We start from the raw sequence: 21,775 nt of genomic DNA on the forward strand, positions 1-21,775 counted from the left end.
GGATGTGGTGAATTCATAGGTGCCATGAGGGTTTCCAAAAGCCAGTTTTCTGTCTACTGCAGTTTTTCGGCAAGGATACTGTCAATGTTTTCACTTTTATTGGCAAGCCACCTTTTCATGTGTTAACATGCTTTGGTGTCTTTTTTATAATAACTGCCATATAATTGCATAGAATTCCTTTTTTTCAGTTATCTCTGGTTTCTACCATCCTTTTTAAGGACATTACCCTTCCTTAAGTCAGGGAATACCTAAGGAAACCATTCCTACTTGATTTGCATTGTTAAAGGCTAGAAGAAATTTTACAAACCACTATAAAAATAAAAGAAGTGATATATCTTGTAACCTATTTTATTCAGTTAGAGGCCTGAGTTGGTTTATTTTATAATCACCCTCTATATCAGAAAAAAATTCTCCACTCAGTCTGAAATAACCACTTATCTACTCAATTTCTATTCAATCAATAGCTACCCATCCTTCAAGGCCAACTCGAATGCCTCCTCCATGAAGCCCTCCTTACTCTTAATTCCTGAAGCATAATGCTAATATCACTCAGAGAGCATTTTTCTTATCCACCCTGCTCAGTGGATTTTTTAGTATTTGTATTAAAGCAGGGTGATATAGTGAAATGAGTCCTAGTGTAGGTATCAGGATATCAGAATTTTAGTTTTAGCTTTGTCACAAACCACCTGAGTTACTATCAATTTTCATAATTTCTGTGGAGTCTACAGAAAATTCCAAAAGACTGATTAGGAAATTGAGGCCGAGAGAAGTCATGTAGCATCGAAAGTCACTAAGCTAAAAGTATAAACTCACACTCTGATTCTGAAAGCCATGCTTTTTCTATAGCCCCATGCTACCCTCAAATACTGGAAGAATTTTGATGAGCATTATTTAATAATATTCCAGGGAATGGAACTAAAATCAGTAAGTAGAATCTATTTAATGTGATAATATGAGCTTTGATTTTCCAAAAGGAAGATATAATATGCAGCATTTCTCAAAGATATTTGAACATGGGGCTGTTCTTTCTTGGATCATCTTCTGAGATACCCTTTTAGAAATGCTGGGTTAAGGCATTGTTTCCAAATGACAGCCCTCAAAATGTAACTGTGCTAAATGGTTATAGAAATACAAAACACATTATTAGTCATTAATAAAACCTCTGCATGAACCAGTTTCCTCAACTAAGTTTTCAAGGTCATAACACTCATCAACTCTGAAGGTTGATAACTGTGTGAGCCTGGGCCCCAAATAAAAAGGGCCACCATGGCTGTGGTGCCCTCAGTAGAAAGATGTGTAATGATTTGTAAAATCAGGGCAGTGTCACAGGACAGTTCAGAAAAAGCGTGTGATGACTTGAAGGACCACACAAGACGATGAGTTCCTAACACAAAGGACAGTTTCTTGGGGTTTCAAGAGTCCTAGGTAGTCACCTAACCCAATCACAAATTATGTTTTAATTTCCCTTTATATTAGGTCTCTTTTTCTGTATAACAAATGTATCATAAATTTAACAGCTTAAAACAACTCCCATTTATGGTCTCACATTTTTTATAGATCAAAAGTCTAGGCTTGGCAGTCTCTCCAGGCTGAGATCAAGGTGGTGGCTGGGGATGTGTTCTCAGCAGGAAGGAGCTCAGAGTCTTTTTCTAAGCTTATGTAGGTTGTTGACAAAATTCTGTTTCTTACAGCTATAAGACTGAAGTCCCCATTTCCTTGCTGGCTCTTAGACAGCTGTCACTCTCAGCTCCTAAGGGGCACCCTCAAGTCCTAGCTTATCTCCCATCTTCCCTCCCATAGGCAGTTTACAGCATGGCTGCTTATTTTCTTCCCGGACAGCAGGAGAGATGCCTCCAAATCAGAGCTGCCTCTTCTCTCTTTTTAGGGCAACCCGATTAGGTCAGATCCACCCAGGAAAACCTTCTCTTGATCAATTCATAGTCGATTGTTTAGGAACCTTAATTACATCTGTAGAACCCCTTTTGTCTTGTAACAGAGCATAATCATAGCAGTGAGTCAATCAAATACTTTTCAGGCCTTGAAATTTGGTTAGCCCACATAAACTTACCAGCCACCCCTCCAGTCTGACCTATTTCTGTGTGATTTCATGATGGATATGATGACCTAATTGCTATGAAGTACTGAGATAACAGATGCTCACTGGACAACACGAAATCAGCAGCATAGTGGGCAGACAGCAGGCAGGAGCCTTCCAGCCTACACCACCGCACAGACTACTCTAGATCTCATCACTGACTCATGGCTGGCTCATATTTTATAAAAGCAATTTAATTCTGAAACAAGACCAAAATATTTACAATAGAATCACAGACAACTGTAGGATGGGGGGAAACGTAAACCTGAAGATGATCAACATACAGTCAGTTCCCCTTTGTAGCTTTTCTGACAAGTGGCTTCCCAGGCAGCCTCTTCGATCAGCCCATTTCTCTTCGGTCAGCTCTATCAGAGGGTCATTCCTTACATTGAACTGAAATCTGTCATTTGGTAGCTTCTTCCTACTGATCCTACATCTATTTCCGAAGGAAAAAAACAGTAAATCTGCTCTCACCTGGTATCTCTTTAGTTGTAGGAAGCTGATGATTATGACTCCTCTGAGTGGAAGAGACTGTTATAAATCTCCAGTACACGATTTACTAGGCTACTGAGAAGTCATTTACTATTTTGGAAGAGAGGAGAAATTGTCAATATATTTTATAGAGTCCATCACAATAGGCAAGCATTTTGTGCATGTGTGTTTGCATAGATTTTCTTAAGAAATAAAAGAGTTGATCAGTACTGCTTCCACTTGGATCTGATCATGCTTTCCTTATTTTGTTTTAGAGTGAAAGAGAAACCATCACTTTCTTTGCACAAGAGGACAGTACTTTTCCTGCACAGACTGGCCCTAAAGCCTTCAAAATCCCCTACTCCATCAGACAGCGGATCTGTGCTACATTTGATACCCCCAATGCCAAAGGCAAGGACTGGCAGATGTTAGCACAGAAAAACAGCATCAACAGGTAATTGGGGCAACTTCTGAGAGAGAATTTTCCTCAATGAGCTGTAAAAAATGAAGTGAGTTGGGTGTATCCTTATTATTTCCAGGCTCTAATACCTGATTCCTTTGGCCATATTTTAAGTGAGGTTCAGCTAAGTAACTGGGACAAAGGCAAGAATATGACACTGTGAGTGGCATTTCCTGCCAACATACTTTGCCTTTGGGGACATTATGGAAAAGTCCTACCTTGGTCCTGGTCCTATCTCCAGGTTTGCTAGCTGGGCCACCAAATGTGTGTGTGTGTGTGGGGGGGGGGGAGGTAAACTATATCATCTTGGTGCTTGCGAGGGATCCCAGCACAGTCTTGAGCCACAGATACAGAAATAAAGAAGTTTCTCATACCTCCTCCTTACCATCCAGTAACCGTAAGCATGATTGCACTCTTAATGAGGACATGCTCAGTCTCCAGAAGTGGGTGTCTCAATATAAAAAAAGAGGTTTGAGGATGATGATTCTCGAGTCCGAAGGCAGAGGGCATTGAACAAGCAAAAGTTTGCATAGGTGCCGTGGATGAGTCTGCTGCTTCAGCTGGCACTGCTCATTACTGTGCTAACATTATGGTTGAGTTGAGAGTAGAATAGAAAGATTCATAATGGACTTTATTCCATTAGATGAGAAGCAGCAGGAGGGATGCTATCCAGAGCAGCAGTGCGAGGGAGGCAGGTTTTAGCTCCACTTGATGGATAACGAGTACAGGGAGAAGGCACTGACCAATAATATCTCCTCTCTCCCTAACTCACTTGGCATGCCTCAGAATGAATAGAAAAGAGAACAGTTTTGCCAGACCATCTTATTTTCCTTTTCTTGGGACTTTTGTGTTTTTCTTTTGAGGCAAAGCCTTATTTTCTTACTGTTTGGCTTGCTCAGTCATTTCCGTTCTATATTTCGTTCTTTATTTTCACAGCTGTCCTACCTGACTCTTTCTTCTCTGCAATGGAGGGTAGAGGTCTGCCAAGAAAAAAATATAATGCTCTTCCCTATTTCAAAAGGGATCCAGAATTCAAGAACGAATGGTCCAACTAGAAAGCAGTCAGGCTCAGAGTGGAAAAGTGAGAGAGGAGACATTGCTGCAAGAAAAAATGGAATTTACAGAGACAGGCAGGCCCAAAAAGAATAGACATACTCTTGAAAAGACATATATTAAAAATGAAAGAATACAAAACTGAATGAGTGTACAGGAAAAAAATAATTTGAATATTTCCCAGCAACTTTGAAAAAGAATGTCTTGCTTATAATATATAAACAGCATGACTATGAGAAGTTCACTTTCTGATCAGTATCAGGACAAGAATGAAAAAGTAACTCAGAGAACAGAATCTAGTTTAAAAAGAACACTGGGCAGGGACTCAAAAGATATGCAGGGCACTCCTGATTCTACAACCAGTACTAGTCTGCCTAAACAATCACCTATCATCCCTATTTCTTTTCTACAAATGTAATTCATAGAATTTGAACTACGTGAACTTTCTAGTCCATTCTGGCTATAGCATTTTATGATGTTTTAATTCACCATTTATAAGAAAATAACTGCCACAAGCTCTCTATGCACCCATGGATGTTGTCAGTAAATTGCTGAACGAACGTACACATCTTCCTGCCTTGTTTGATTTTATCCTCCATTTACAGTATATGGAAGAGAACTACAATGAGTGCCTCCAAAGTCATCAGTTTCTGACCTTACAAAGTAGGGAAGATGCATTTCAAACTGAGAGACTAAGGTTAACATCCTTTTGTCTCTGAGCTCTAATGAGCAGTAATGGCTACACAGGAGCACACTGCCCTTTCCAGTGTCCAGGTCATAAAACTTGGTGTGTCTGTTTGCTTGCTTTTGTTTTTCCCTAAGATCCCTTCTCCAGCCAAGCCTAAATTTCCTTGATATAACGACCTACTTTATGGAAAGTTTCTAACATGGTGCCCAGAACGTGTCAAGTTGCAATAAATGTGAGTTACTCCCTTTGAAAAGTTCACAATTAATAGCAAATTAGAATAGCACGAATACATGTAATCTATTTCTATCTTTAGATCTAATGTAGTTAAGATATTCAATTGTAGTGAATGGCATTTCCCACTCTCCTCTTTATTCTCTAGCTTAAGTCTTTAAAAGTGGTCTAATTATGGAGTAAGAATGATTTAAACTAGGGGTCAGCAAACCAGATAGTAAATTGTTTAGGCCATATGGGAGCTGTTGCAACTACTCGGCAACTGTTCAGCTCTGCTTCTGTAGTGTGAATCAGCCAGAGAAAAATGCATAAACAAATAGGCATAGCTGTGTTCCAATAAGCTTTATTTACTAAAACAGGCAATGACCCATATCTGGCCTGTAATAGTTTGCTACCCCTCATTTAAATGAGTCTGCCCTAACTTAGTCAAACTTCCACAGGATTTTATTGCTTCAGTCAGAGTAACACCTGGAGCAAAGGCTTCTCCATTCCGCTCTGCATCTAAGCTTCTTGGGAAAAGGGGAACACGACAGTGTGGTTCCAGCTGAGATGGCCCCCAAGGCATTCAGAGAAGTAGAACAAGAGAAAGACTACTGAAAACCACCTTGCACCATGTTAGCTCATTCTCGTTTTCCAGAAATTGTTGGGTTCCTTTTATGTTTTCAGTATTGGACCAGAAATATATCTTCTACATGGGAAGAAACATGTGACATAGATGAAGGGGGTTTTCAGACGTAATTTATCACAACTTCCTTTTGTGTAATCCCAAATCATTGGTCATGCCCTCTTATGGTTACAAATAACATAGTATAGAAATAATTTTCAATGTATGTTAAAACACAAAAATCTGATATTGTCGATAGGCCAATAGTATTGGGTAAGAAAGCTGTTCTGTACTTGAGATTTCATCAACCCTGGGATCACAAGAGAAGGATGAGCCCAAATCACGTAGACAGTCCTTCTATTCAGGGAATTTATCTACTTTGATTTCGTGACAACACTTTTACCTAACTCTTCCCTTCCTTTTAAAAAGCTATAAAGCAACAGCCTTCAAATCATGAAGGGGGAGTTTGCAAAGGAAGAGGAGGGAAACATTGGCTTTTATTTTCTTGCCAGAGAAAATATTCTCTTACCCTCCTTTTGGTAAATGCAAATGTCATCAACGATAACCTGCTTTTTTGCCAAACAAGTTTCTACTTAGGTCTGAATAGGAGAGAAAAGACATGGAATATAAAGTGAAAGGCTCAGCAATCCATGAGAATGTAAGAAATGTCAGTGGTGTGTGCTGTAAGGTGGCAACACAGGTGGCCTTGCAACTTGCCTGGCATGTGGATTATGCTAAATAAACTCCACAGCCTGGCAAAGTATGTCATAGATAAGTTGAATCATAGATTCTGTGAGCAAACTTTGACCATTACTCAGAGCCCATACTTGCTTCATTTCAAAGCTGAAATTGCACATTTATTCTATAAATTCAGGTGCAATAACTCTTCACTTCAGTGTTCTTGGCCACATGTGACTGGTAGGTGGGTAGGGCTCAGAAATAAAGAATTGATTACACAGGAGTAGGTGGTGGGGAGCATTGCTGAGGACTAAACAAATAATATTGGAAACTACTTCAGCTAGAAGTATTCTCCCATCTCTACACTTCCATAGCTCTTTGTATTTTTTAGATACTTTTTAAATTTTTTAAAAATTACAGTTAAACATATCTACTTAGGGGAAATTCAATAAATGTTTTTTAAGTGAGTGACGTGACCTTTTTCACTGGATAGCATACTTGACCTTAAAAACTTGCCTCCTAATAAATAGAACTGATATGAATAAGCATCAAAGGATTTTGAAAGTTGGCCTCAAAAGAAAACAAGTTACATGGCTGACATTGTGGAGACTTCCTGTCTTTTCTCTCAGGTCATAGATAGTACCGAATACCATTAGGTCATTCTTTTTTTAGGCCTCATGATTTTCATATTCCCGAAACCCTTGTGAAAACAGCCAGCTTGACCAAGTTACTATGGGAACAGATGCTGGATAAAGTGCATGAGATATGAGAGGCTGGATAGAGGGGGAGCAGCTGAAATGAAATGGAAGAAAGGATTCCAAAATAGGAAATAACAGACAAATTGCATCTTATTAATATTTTTTATAATAGTATACTTATTTGAAAATTTTAAGCTCTTCCAGAGAAACATATTTCTTACTGGTCAACTGGTCAAAATAGGTCAAATGTATTTCAGATGTTAGTATTCACGGGTAATGAAGAAATCATGAACAAATGAAATTCTTCAAAACTCATGGCAGATAAGCAGGACTATAATAACTTGTTTTTCCATCAAACCTTTTAAGAGGATCTCTAATGAGAAACAGAATTGTCTCACATTAAAGGCATATCCTTTCATTCCCTCTGTCCACACTCTTAATTGGATGCACAGGAACAGTGAAATGGCCAGGGGGCAGTGGGAAAGGACAGACGAAGGTCACAAGGCAGCTTATTAATCTAGCTCTGAATAATTTTTGAGAATTCACTAGAAGTAGAATAGTCCCAGTGCCAACTTTCTTTTGGGTAAAGGAAGAAGGGAGGAGAAAGAGAGAAGACGATGAGGAAATGGATGGAGAATGCCTGCTTCAACTAAGGATGGTCGCTCAGTCCTTAGAAAATATCCTTAAGACTGGATATTTTCATTCCTGTGTTTTGGCATTTACTATGATTACACCAAACTAAGCTTTCCTGGTTCTCCAAGCTAGAGGCTAAAAAATACGTTCTTAACCTTTAAATGTAAAAATGGATGTGAGGCTCCCATTTCCAAAAAACAGCCTTCATGACTCTTTCAAGGAAAATGAATACATAGGGGAATAGCTAGCATTACATAGGTCATTGGAGGCAAGATATGACAAAGCTCAAATCCGATTTTCTTGTTCTGACTTATGCAGGGTCTGAAATCGAAAGAGCCTTTACAGTGAGGCCAGAGAGACCCAGCACAGCAAAGTGGTGGGTATTTGGGCTTCATTCCACTAAACTCAATGACTCATGAAACTACCCACTAATACAAAGTGAAAACAGACAGCCCTGGGACAAATTCAGCTATGAAGAAGCTGTATATGGTTTGTAAGTGTCAGGTGTCCAACCTAAAAGCAATATAGAAAAGTAGCTTTTATGTTCCTCCAGGAGAACCAACGTCTTGCTCCCACTGTAAACCCCAGGGGGTGATGACACAGGGCATTGTGTTCCTTCTAAGCAAGGGGAGAATTTGTGCTGGTCTTTGATGGAATAAGTTTTCCTCCTTTAAGCTAATATAGTTTTCAGAAAAGATGGACATGCTATGTCCCCTTTATAGTCTAAATGATCCCCTTTCACAAGTGCTATCTCAAGCAGTACTAGAAAAGCTGACGATGTCAGGATGTCTGAATATGATGTTTTCGTAATTTGAGAAAATGAAATTATAGCAATGATTATACCTAATTTATTGGAGCACACTTTAAGTGATTAACTATTTCCCTTCAATTATTTTTGAGGTTTTATTCAAACACATATTGAGTATTTTGCAAAGGGAGAAGTCTAAATATTTCACCCTTCTCTCATTCGGGATTAGCACAGTGGTCTTTCCTCTTGGAACAAATGGTGGTCATTCTGTATCACCCTGAAAATGCTTGAAAATGTCTCAAGGTTATTGAAGTAGAAAATTAATTTAAATGAAGCCTATTTTTCCATGATATACCCCAATTCAAAGAAAAGTAGAGATTTGATTTGATAGTTTCCGATGCCTTTCATTTCCAAATATGAAAATTTGATAGGCTTATCCTGTCAGCAATGAAACTGGAGAATTGAAAACAGGGTCTGCAATTGGCTTTATTTTCATTTGGTAACTCATAGGTGGTCCTGCAAGCTCCAGGGTTTTCGATACATTTCCAAAGAAGAAAGAATCTTTGCTGTTTCCTTTCAAGGACAAGATAATGGAATTGGCAAAAGGAAGAACTATGAGGGGAATTTTATTACCAAATTAATTGGCCTAAAAGAATTAAGTCACCACTCTTAGGGCAAGACAAAGTGGTACTCAGCGTGTTTTCAGTTGCCTGTATTCTTTCCTTTTAGGTTCTCCATACCAGCTTTCTTTCATTTGAAGGCACAAGAGAGCAATAGACATTATGGTGCACATTTTGTGCATATTCTTAAATAATGGAACACTGACTTGCTTTATCCTGATTGCTCCTTTGCTGTTTGTTGAGTACCCAGTGAGATTGAAGTTTGTAGATGAAAGCTTGATGAATGGGCCAAATGTGTATGGTGTGTCCAATTACTACCTTTCAGAATAAATGTTTTGTTTTTGTTTTCGTCTTCTATTTGCATATGAAGAACCATATGGAGAGTTGGTTTTGGTCCCATTAGAGGCTTTCATTAAATGAGACAATTAGGATGATAGCTGGGACATTAATATTTTTTTTTCATTATGACTATGTCTCAATTTCCTACTTGGTACTATGCAGTAGGATTATGCACTATTCTTAAAATGATATTTCCTAATTTATTATCAGCAGCTAAACTTAATTTTCAATTTTTGTACCACTCAGAAAGAAGATTTTTAAATATGCTTTTTAATGTCTAAAAAAAAAAAAAAAGTAGACTTAGATGTAAATTGCAACGGTTTGTAGAATATAAACAAACTTACAGGCTTCATGTTACAGGTATAAGTACTCCCTTCTACTTGAAATTGTCATGTGAGAGCCTAACTTCTGAATGAAATTATGGTACTTGGTATGAGGTATCATCAATGCTAAGGATATTACGCTGCAGCTCAAATGAGGTCCCCTGCTGTATTTTAGTGGGGAGTTCATTCTCACAATTAATCACAAGATGAGCATACAGCTTGCAAATAGGTATGTTGGCCCCAGGCAATATAGTTCTGAATAACTAAAATAAAAGCTTTGTTATGTGGGATCCAGAATGGAAAGGAAACACTTATAGGCCAGAACAGTCTGATAGAACTAAGAACACTAAGTTAGGCAAAAATCCAGCTAGAAGTGCAATGTGCCCTTGGTAGCTCTTCAGTGCATTTCTCAGATCTGTGCCTTCCTCCATTACTATTTTCTAATCTCTATTAACTGAGGACTTGGATGTTACTATTCCCTAAGACTCTTGCATTTGAATACTGCTTTCAAGTACTAAAGAAAGGGTGGTATCTACAAATTCTCATTGACTAGACACCTAGACATGTTTCTTTTCATAAAATTAGCCCTGTGTTACAATAGTCTATAAAGACTTTATATGACAGAATGTTATCATGGTCCATCAATTTTCCCCTCCTGTTTGTCCCCAAAGAAGGAAACAGACGGCACAGTAGCTGTTTCTAAAAACCCTCAAATCTAACCGAATTTCCATTATTAGTTTAACATGGTCATTAGTTTGAAGATGTATTTTGAAAACTGAAGGGTCTCTATAAAAATTCAGTTTGTGATCCATGTACAACATTATAAGTTGGCCTGTGTCTAGGTAGTGAAATCACTAAGATAAAAATTCATGTTCCTAGTTCTTCCCTGGTTTCCACATAAAGCATGGGATTTTATCTGGGGATCAGGAATGAGATAGAGAAATCTCAGACAGATACAATTAATTGAGGTAATAAAACAAACCCTCAGGAACTCAGGTGAATAGAAAGCATGTAGGCTCAACTAATGAAATTAAACTTAATAAACCATTACTACTCAATGAATTTACATGGACAAATCTATTCCACTGTCTTAGCATGTGTTTTTTACAGTTTATCTGTACTCTTTCAGTGAAGGTTCCAAAGGAAGAGTTAAAGTCATTGAGTCTATAGGGCTTACGGCAAATAAATTGAACTGAAGACTTACAATGATTCTAAGTAAATTCCTAAAATGTACGGAGTAGATAATCTTACCTGCATTGCATACAGCATCTTTGTGACACCACAAAAAAATATATTATTTTTAGAAATTTCCTCAATCAGAATTTGAAAAGGCTATGACAAAAAGTTTCCCCAAAGTTCAGTGCATAAAAAAGTAACAATTTGAAGCATCTGAGAGCAGACATTCACTTCTTTAAACATGTTTCAAAGAGAAAGGGGGGAAAAAAAAAGTTTTATTTAAAGGCTTTCACCTGAATTTCAGGACTACTGTGTTTGCTAAATGTTCTCATTTATATATACACATCTCAAAGATATTCAGGACATTGCTTAAAACTATTGCTATGAATTCTACTTTCTAGTATTAGCAATGCTCCCTGAATTGTGTGTGCACCTACTTGCTTGTGTCCAAAGGCACCAGCATAATTATGAAGAGAAATGGGTCCCATAGATTAGGATCAGAATAATTTCAAAAGCGTGGTTTGAAGATAACCAAATGAATATATGGTGTACCAATTTTCAAAAAATCGTAATGCATCTGTACCCATGCAAGCAGTAAAGTAATTTAACTGTATTTGAGGAATAGCCTATTTCGTTAGGATTTAGGGTCTTTTATATATTAATTATTCTGGTATAAATAGGTGAATATAGTTAGTTTAATAGGATGTCTGTTTATCACAAAGCTTATTGAATCATTTTTAATAAGGCTGATATGTTCCTATATGTATCTACTAAAATTAAGTGGAATTTGAGATTTGTGTGTGTTATGCTGAGCAAGCGTCCTTAAACAAATTCAGGGAATAAATCTGAAACATGCTTTGGGGAACACATTTCACTGCTCCAATATGTTCAGAGACCTGTGCCAAATGAGAATTATATTTCTGCCATTTTTGATCACTTAGTTTCCTTTAACCCTTGGTGCCTAGTCTACACATCAGGGCTTTTCAGAACTAAATGGCTGGCAGGAGTCATTCTCCACTCTGCTCCTCTTCCTCTAGGCAGATGTATTTATAACACCGTGGATTTATGATGTTTTAAAATATTGTCTTGGGAAAGATTCATTACAACCCCCAAAACATATTGGGTGTGCCTCTCCTAGAGTATTATTATTATGTTTTTATGGCCAGGTCTTCCTCTCATCTCTTGAAATGTCAAAGATCCCGAACAGCTCTCAGAGGGTTTGAAGCAGAACATGTAGCTCTGGGATGTAGCAATGTTGACCCTCTAGGTTCTTATTTTCAAATGTAGTACAAAACAAAAAGTGTAGTTTAATCTCTCAAATTGCTACTACCTCTGGAAATCTAGGTTGGGTTTTAAGACAGTGTTGGATGGGGACCAGCACTATGGCCTTCAGGCCAAATCTGGCCCATAACCTGCTGCTGTGTAGTCCAGGGTCTAAAATGGGTTTTGCATTTTTTAAATGATCAGGAAAGAAAAACCCAAAGAAAGTAATATTGTGTGACATGTGAAAACTGTATGACATTCACATTTCAGTGTCTCTAAATAAAGTTTTATTGGAACACAGCCATGCTCATTCATTTATGTACTCTCGATGGCTGATTTCACACTACCATGGCAGAATTTACTTGTGCTGTAAATACCATATGTGTCTCCTAAAGTAAAACATATTTATTATCTGGCCCTTTACAGAAATAGCTTATTAACCGCTGCTATAGAATAAAGTGGAACATTGGGGTGACACTTTAGGATTCTCGTCACATTCATAGGACACTAACGAGTTCATCGTTGTTCAACCGCAGGTACAAAATATAAGCTCTCAGCAATATGATGACAAATCTGTGCTGCTTTTATTCTCATGTTGTCTGGCATGATTTTTTTTCTTTTTGAAACGGAGAGCATAAATTATCATTTACATGCCAGGAACAAATGTATGTTCATGGTCATTATTCTCCTAAATTTCATGGAAAGAGACTGTCACACAGCCCCCACCCCCCGAGCCCACTCAGACCTACTCTCTGTTTGCCTCTTTCTCAGCTGTTTCTCTAGTTTGTATTCTGCCTGAGCACCAGTTGGGGTGTACCAATTTCTCTACCTGATACAACAACTTTCTCTACAAACAGCTCCACATGACCAGGAAGAAGTGGCAATATTCAAAACAAGTTTTTAAATAAGAGAAAGTAGGATCACTTCAACTACCCAAAAGAAGTTTCCTTGGCCATTTTTATTACTGTAGAAATGAATAACGATATTTGATTCTAGGGCTGATGTGGTGGCGGTGGAGAAAGTAGGAAAGAGAAGATGAAAGACAAAGATACTAGACAGAACATTTTTAAGCTGGCCTTCTCCCTTTCTCGGTTAAAGATTCAGATGTAGTGGAAAATATGTCTAGTAACCTGATATTTATGCTATTTGGTAACCAACTAGCTTTAAACAGTCCCTTAAGACCTTTGTATAAAATTTACTCAAAATTACTCTGTGTGTGTGTGTGTGTGTGTGTGTGTGTGTGTGTGTTGCTTGTAAATGGTAAAGTGCCTTTAAAAGCTTGTCTTCTCTTCCAAGTGTTCTTTACTATGAGTCTACTTTGTGATTATATGCCGAGTGTGATGATGGAAAGTAATACCATCTTCAAACTAGGTAATTCTTGGTTGACTCTGGAAACTCTTTTCAACTCATCAGAATTTTGCCAGAGGTGACATTTCTATCCTTGCTGTAAAAGCTACCCATGTACAACTGTGACCTTTAATCCTTAGTGTTGCCTTTGTCTTCATCATACAAAAGTTATTACCTAAAAAGCGACCATTTATTTTCACTGACGATCCCATATAGTCTGAAAAAACAGCTCATGGCAATCAATTACTCAGTTGATGGATATTGAATAAACACCTGTCATAGTATTATGATAAGTGCTGTTACAGAATCAGAAAATTATTAGCTATGCTCCTTCCCCTTGTCTGTAATCCAACTGGGAAGACCAAGTTCACTCACATGAAATATATAAGCATTTTACTCACATGAAAATTTAAGCACAAGCATTGAAAGAATTCAGAGAAGAAATAAATCATATCGAGCAAACAGGAGATGAGAATTGAACCAGGCATTGCAGGAGTATAGGATCTTGATAAACAAACTGTAAAGAGAGAAAGTGGGCACTCCTAGTGAACAGAATAGATTGAATGAAAGCACAAAGCAAAGTGTCACCTGAGTCAGCACTAATGGCTGAAAGGACAAAAGAATACTAAGTAAAAATATATACATATTGCCTCAGGTAGGTTGAGGCTAGACCAAGAAATCGTTGAAAACAAGTTGAGCAGATATCTGATAATTGAAGAAAGAATGCAGGGCATATTAGAGAGTTTGGAGGCATAACGAGCTGTAAGATTTTTGCTGTGATTCAGGCCATAAAATGATAGAGCATAAATTAAATGTAAGTAGTATGAATGGAGAAATGTGAAGCTGATGAATATGTCAAAAAGAAATAAACAACATAAAGGGAAGACTCAAAAATAAATGCCCTAGTGCGACAGATTGAAAAGATAGTTGTTAATTACTGAGATATTTGTTATAGTTAGAATGGGGGCCATTTGGATCCTGAAGATTATAAAAATTTCTGATGTGTTAAGTCTGAGGATGTGGAGAGACATTTAATTGGATCAAGTCCAAGGTCATTTACAGATCTGTAACTAGCTGACATTAACCTCTAAGACTGGAGGTGCAGATTTACACATTGTCCACTTAGATTTGATAACTAATCCGTTTAGTACATGAGCCCACTGAGCAGGGCAAAAAGAAGAAATCAAAAATGTAACCTTGACAGCCCTTATGCTTACCAAGGGAGAGATAAAAAGGGGTCAGCTATCTTGAAAAAATAGGGATGGGTTACATCATCACATAAGCTAATGAAAGAGCTTTTCAAAGGATGTACTCAAAGGAGAAACACACAGACACACTCAAGGAAGATGAGGATTCAAAAAAAATTGGAGTGTAAGAAGGTCATTAGTAACATTCCAGAGTACAATTTCAGTTGAGTGTTGGTGTATAAGCTAGAGTGCCCCAGACCTGCCTCAAAGGAGCCTTGCACTCCTATTATAATAATATCCATAATTAATTTTTAATTCTCATATAATTGATTTTTATTTGTTCATTTCTATTTTCATTTTTGTTTTAATATTCTTTTTGTTTATTTAACTGTCTGTCTAGGAATTTATCTTATTTTGCTACACAAAGTAGCCCATCTGCTGTCATTTTGAACCTGTGGGAAGCTCGTCATCAACACGATGGTGACCTTGACTCCCTGGCCTGTGCCCTTGAAGAGATTGGGAGGACACACACGAAACTCTCGAACATTACAGAATCTCAGCTCGATGAAGCCGACTTTAACTACAGCAGGCAAAATGGACTCTAGTCCACTTCCTCTCAAGAGACAGAGTGATGGCCAGCTTCGGGACATTTGCTTTAAGTGGAAGAAACAGGCAGCTTTCTGCCCCATGGCATTTTGGAAATTCAGCCTTCATTCACAATCAGTGAGAATCCCTGGTTGAAAAACTGAATTTTATATAGGTAAAATATGTTAATAGGGAAAAGTACAAGCTCTCTTAAATAGAAGGCTGTCTCCTCTGAATCCATACTGGGGTTAACACTTGATGAACTTCTCAGATTTGGGGTGGCAAGGATAAAAGTGAGGGCATATCTAAATAGAAGTAACTGTGGGAAAAGATGAGCTACAATAAAACTGGGAAAGCAGAAAATGAAAAGTGCATGTTTGAAAACAAGTTTTTAATGATGTGCCCAAAAGGGCAAGCTGATTCTGGTACCAGATTGTCAAGAGTTTTCTACCAACTGGAATCTGTGATGTCGGCAATCATTGTAAGACTGGCTTTCGGAAGTGAAACAGGGTTGTCAACCCATTTGTATGACTTCAACAACATCAAGGAGGTCATTTAGAATTTAGAATCTGAGTACATCACACCAGCACCAACCAATTCCTTATCTATCCTAGGCACTTAATGGAAACAAGATCAAGAGATATAGACCACAAACTAGCTATTGCAGTGTACCCCACCTTCATTTTCTCCTAGGACAAATCTACCCCATTCTTTCTTCACCTTCCTTACCCATTATGGTAGAGGAGAAGTTTCAAGCAACATAATTAGACTTTTCAATATGGAAATGTATTTCTTCCAACTCAACAAAGCAGGCCATCTTTATTTTCAGCTAAGCTGCTCAAATTGCAGAGTACTGTTCGCACACAGCTTATTACATGGATTTTGAGACGAGAGAGGTCAAATTAGGTCCAAGGAAATATATGAACTGCAGAAGCCTCAGGCCTCATATAAGCTGTACTTCTAGGATGCAAGCATTGATCCACTTCCCCAACATTGTCATTATAAGAGAAGGTTTTATTGTACTTTTCAATCTAGATTCATGAAATTTCCTAGTCTTTTGGTACTATGTTATCACCAAATCTCTCCAGAGAGCTATAGGTCATCCTCCTGTTGCCTCTTGGGAAATTAGCAAATAGTCTTTGCTCTAAATAATATCTGAGTAAATAGACCTCCACCACAATGTCCTAGAAACCATATGTGTTGTTCAGGGAGCCATCAAGTTCTGACAACTCAACCTTACCAAGTATGCTTTCTCTATAGCACCATAAGCATACTGCTTTATATTTTAAATAAGAGGCATTAATATTGTAGAGAATTGAAATCCAGACAATTCATGTCCCCCATCTTAACCCTTCGTCTTTTATCCTATTTAATCATTTTGACAAGATGTCCTGGTAAACTAAAGATGAAAAGACCTGCTCCTGCTCATCTTCTGGTGGATGCTTTAATCAACTGTCCACAATTAGGACAACCAAAGTCAAGGACCTAGATTAATCACAAGGCTGATCAGCTACTTAGAGGTTGGCCACACTGGGATAAAATAAAACTAGTCAGGAAATGGGGGAGATGGGGAGTACTTGGCATTGGGGATATGATCAGTTTTTTTAAACAACGTTTTTGTAGGTCCCATGTTTAAAAAAATGTTGTGAATTAAGCAAAAAAAAGACCTAAAGGTAGGATGAATGTATGATACATGGGTAAGGCATTTTAGAACCCTTGAATGGGCTGGTTATTTTCTCCAACTAAAGTGTGGTATATATGGTCCCCTGTATGCAACAGAAGGCTTTGCTACATGACATTCAAAAGCATCTTGCTTTTCTCAGGAACCAAAGGCATGTTATATAGAACAAACAACTCCTCTTAGAACTGTCAAGCATATTTTCAGAATACCGTATCTAGATCATGAAAACATCCTTTTGCTAGTGTGCTTAACTTGTTTATTCCTTCTAGGGAACAATAGAAAGAAAGCATGAAAGTGTAAATCATTTCACATCCCTGATATGATTCTTGAAAGAGAAAGAAGTGGAAGTAGATGGTCAATCACCCAAAATAAACTTGAGATTAACTGGCACAGCTGGGATGAAGAAATAATCTGCATTAATTGTTAAATAATAACTAGTAGAAAACACATTATAGAGATTTTGTTAGTAAAATTCTCCTGCAGGATTTTTGTTTTAAACCTTCCTACCCTTTTTTCCTCTTCCCTTCTAATTGGCCTTATAATTGTTTCATCTATTCTGTGACTCCACACAGATCCTTTTTAGATTTTTGCTATATTTTTTATATTTTAAAACAGATGAAAAATTTTAATGTTTTCCCTAGAATCTATCTAGACTGTTTTTAAGATAAGAGGTATTATCGATCCCTGAATGTCTGGAATTTCCTCCATGGATTTTTTTTTTTTTTTTTTTTTGGTTTGGGTTTTATAAATACATTTGATCATCACATTCAGTGACAAAGGAAGCAAATTAACATGATTCACCTTTGATTTCAGCCTAAGGCTCAAGTCCATCTTTCAGTCCCTTTTGTTCCTCTTTACAGTTCTCTATTATTTAATTCTGCTAGGATCCTTCATAGTATTTCTACAAAAATATATGAAATTATGTGGCCATTGCATGTTAGAATTGTGCAGTATTTTACAATAGATTTCCAAAAAGAACCCATGTTTGTGAGATTTACAGACCTGTGGGTTGGTGGGGGTGTGTGTGTGTATGGTGCAAGGGGAACATGAAATTGCAGATCAGACAGACTTATATGACACTTAAACCTGTGGTTACTCACTGTGACCTAAACCCTTGTTCTATTTTAATATTTGCCTGCACAATACAAATGCCCCTCTTGAAAGAGATATACTTGTCAGTCCAAGTACTTATTTTAGAAGTCTTATTGTCCTAAAGCAAAATGAACCAAGAAATTAAAAATGGCCTTACTACTTGGTAGGTTACTTAAATTTTTACAAAACATCCCACTTAATGCCAAGTCTTTAAGTCCTCAAAGCCATTTAAGTCTAATTGTCATGACTTAAAATCATGCCACCAAAATGGCGCACTTCACAGCTTCATCAGACTGCAGCATCATAAAGATAATCTACAGTTTTTATAACATTGCTTGTACAATCTTACCACTTAATATTAAAATCCTTTAAGCCAAAAGGAAGCTCACTCGATGGATTTAAATGCAAACTTCATTTACCGGTACAGAAAGTCTCATAAAACTCAAATATTCTCCCACAAAAATTTTATTGGCCTTTTTGTAAGAGATGAATAGGAATTGACACAGTTCTCTTTAAAGAGAACTTTTCTCTTTTTTTATTTTTATTTTTATCTCCAACTGCAAGAATTATGCTTTGCCATATTCCCTATAGTTTTCTTTCAGTTAATTTTGGAAAGGGATATTAAGTCCAATGAATAAATATTATTTTTGGATTAAAAGTTATGGATTTATTACAACTATGTCAACATCAGGATTGATACGCTAAGACGAAATATTAAAATGGTATAAATGATTTTAGAGAGTATTCTCCACTTGCCAAACTTCTGGCAAATTTACCTGTGAATTTCAAAATGTTAGAAATTCTTTTGATGTGCTTTTGTCTTTCCTTTTCACCATTTTTCTCTTGAATTTCTTAGTCCCTCTGTAAATGTGTTGAGTAACGTAGCTACCAAATGTGTTGAAGGTGAAGTTCTCTCAGAGGTCTTTGTTCCAGATATGTGAAGGTCACAGGAACCCGGACGGAGCTGAGAAATGTGCTTCTCTGGCCCACTCTGTGGCCCATTTTCATTAATTTTCCTCATGAAACATTGCAAAGTTCTGAATCCCTAGTAACTCCCATTGACTGGACCAGAGGTGACATCCACAACAAGTGGGAGAGCAAAATGTTGTCCTACAGATAGTGACAAAATTTTATTAGCCTTTTGATGTTAGTTGCCATAATGCTGTATTTGAAAATTGATGCTTTAGCCAAAAGCTGAATGACCACCGTTTCCGCAGTTTCCACTGTTTTGTCTGCATAGAATTTTCCTGAACTACAAACGAAAATGTATTTTGTCAAATGTCACAAAGTGAAAAATGTTACTAATCTTAGATGTGTTGCATATTTTGTGTTTTTACTTTCCAAACTCTTTCAAAAGCTGCAGTTATAAAGCTGTTTGGCTGTATTGACAGCATGTGGTGTTTTTTGCAAAAGCAATTCTAGGAGAGCCAGTGTCTACCACGGACTTCTCACATCCCTACTCCAGGGTCGTCCACAAAAATCAAAATGGCAATTTGTATGTTGTATTTTCTTCAAAAGATAAAAGGGGATGGAAATCAGACCTGGCTGTTAGTCACTAGTGTGTAGTACTGTGATCTGAAGTAGGAAATTTAACTCACATAGAATAATTGTGGTTTTTGAAGCAGCTACTTTGCTTTTTCCTTTTGCTATGAAGATCATGGATTTGGAATGTCCTCATGAGGTGGGCCTAAGACAGTAACATTAAACTTCATGTCTTAGAACCCACCCTCCATCTGAACCCAAAGATTTAAAAAGGCAGTAAGCTTCATGTTTAGGCCTAAGCTTAAAAATGTGCTCCCCGACCCCTAATATTGAGTTTGGCAAGGGGTACATCTTTTTTTCCAAAATGTTATAGCCTTAAATTATAAAATATATCACTAAAGTTGATAATGTAATTCTTTGCATGAATGGAAACGTATGTTTAATATTTTTACAAAAGGCATGGTTACAATGAAAATGTCCTTTTGCCTCAAATTTTGCTAAACCCAAAAAAGTATTTCACTATTTCAAGCATTATTTACATACAAATTCCAAAACTGGACAAATTGTACAATTCCCTTAAAATTTGAAATGGTAGATTTAACAGTGGTTCTGTTGAATCATGTAAAAGAAAGATGATATTTGAGGGAGTTTGTAAGCAGAATATCATGTTTTGACCCCATTACTGAAACACACACATTATAATCAGAAATAGATCTAATAATTCTAATATCCCTCCATTAGTGAACTCTGGTAATGCTAAAGGGAGATCACCCCTTACCAGGAGGCTTTGATCGAAGAGTCATCAGAGGGTAACTAAAAAATTTCCATCAGAAACATTCTCTAAGGCTTGTCCTAGATTATGTCGGTTGCTCCCATTCAAAACCTCTCTCTGAGAAAGTGGGAAAAAACTCAGTCTTTAAAATTTTTCTGGTCAGAAAACAATGTTTTCCTTTTCTAAATTGAAATGAAGAAGGACTAAAATTTCCCATTCTTCATTATTGTTTCTAATTGGTACATGCAATCCCGTACGTGTCGACCTAGTAACATTGCAAATATAGGCAATTAGAGGGAAGCTGGCATATTCTACTGACCCAAACTCAAAAAAATATGAGTAATTGTTCACTTCTATTTCTGTATGGAAGAATTTCAAAACATTTCATTTTGTTCTGTTTATTTGGGGACGGTGCATGAGTGAGGGAGAGGGGGTGGTTCTTTCAAGTGATTCATAGCTCAAATTCATACCACCCTCAACTTTAGTTTGATGTATTCAAAGCCGACAACAAACAACAACACAAAAACTGAACACTTAATTTGACATGAGGCTGAAGGAGTGAGCAAGCCAGAGGAGAGAGTTTGAATAAAGCATGGCCTTGGCTTCATACCACACTTTTTGTGCCTTGTATTATCAATGTAAATTCTGAATGTTGTACAGTAAATACTTGGATGGACTTCTTAGAAAAGGCTGCACTGGCTTCTTTTTCAGCACATGTACATATCTATAAATATATATACATATATATTTGGTAATGCCAAACAGCTGTGTTATATTGTATTGAACAAAATGGACGGTTTGGATGTTTTATGTAGAGTTTGCAAAAAAACTGGATGGTTACAGACTTTTCAAGATAAATGTACAGACGTAAATTACTGCATATCAGTTATTTATGAATAAAGAGTCTTTTATTGACATTTTAGGATACTTCCTGAGTGGCACTCTGAAATCCCAATGAGGAACCCCTCTACACATCTGCCATATCCTAGCAGGAGCTGGAATGTCCTTCACATCAAAGACAATTTCTAAATACCTGTTAACATATGGGACCTAATTTTTCCTTCTGGTCTTAAGGAGAAACTATGGCTACAGAAGCAAAGCTAAGAATATCGTCTAACATCCCAACACACACATACACACACATAACTTTCCTGGGATATAGTTTTATATACTCGGAGATAATCTTAGCCATACCACAACTGAGAAAACCATTCACCTAATTCTTCAAAATGCTTGGGTTATTTTTACAGACTGTATAGAAAATGTTCTGCCTTTCCATGGGGAAATGTTAAGAAAATAAGTACAATGTTTCACATTTCAAGTACATTATGACAGGCTGAATCCGTTTTAAATGGTTTTAAATGCTGAAAGCTCCCAAGAATTTAATCGTAACTACCTAGAGCTGGCCAGAGCCAGTTTAAACAGTATGATGTTCTCAAAGACAGTTTCTGATCTATTTAAACTAGTTGGTTATAAATTAAAAGATTAAAAATTGTTTTAAACCAATATTTTCCAAAATGTTTTTTTAAACAAAATACCATTCCCATAG

The 21,775-nt window shown here is 37.1% G+C and overlaps 1 protein-coding gene across 11 annotated transcripts in view; it reads left to right on the forward strand.

Moving 5' to 3' along the window:
* The window catches only part of UNC5D (unc-5 netrin receptor D), a 505,454-nt gene extending 484,301 nt beyond the window's left edge, over window positions 1-21,153 (forward strand). For all 11 annotated transcript variants that reach the window (XM_019748156.3, XM_074329668.2, XM_019748157.3 and 8 more), the window contains 2 exons: window positions 2,842-3,020; window positions 15,015-21,153. In XM_019748156.3, the coding sequence (XP_019603715.1) occupies window positions 2,842-3,020; window positions 15,015-15,219 (384 nt within the window). In that variant the 3' untranslated portion in view covers window positions 15,220-21,153. The remainder of the gene's footprint in view (window positions 1-2,841; window positions 3,021-15,014) is intronic.
* Window positions 21,154-21,775: the final 622 nt, after the last annotated feature.

Source organism: Rhinolophus sinicus, chromosome 16 (assembly GCF_057876585.1).
Source record: "Rhinolophus sinicus isolate RSI-liver-muscle chromosome 16, RSI-T2T, whole genome shotgun sequence".
Lineage (NCBI taxonomy): Eukaryota > Metazoa > Chordata > Mammalia > Chiroptera > Rhinolophidae > Rhinolophus > Rhinolophus sinicus.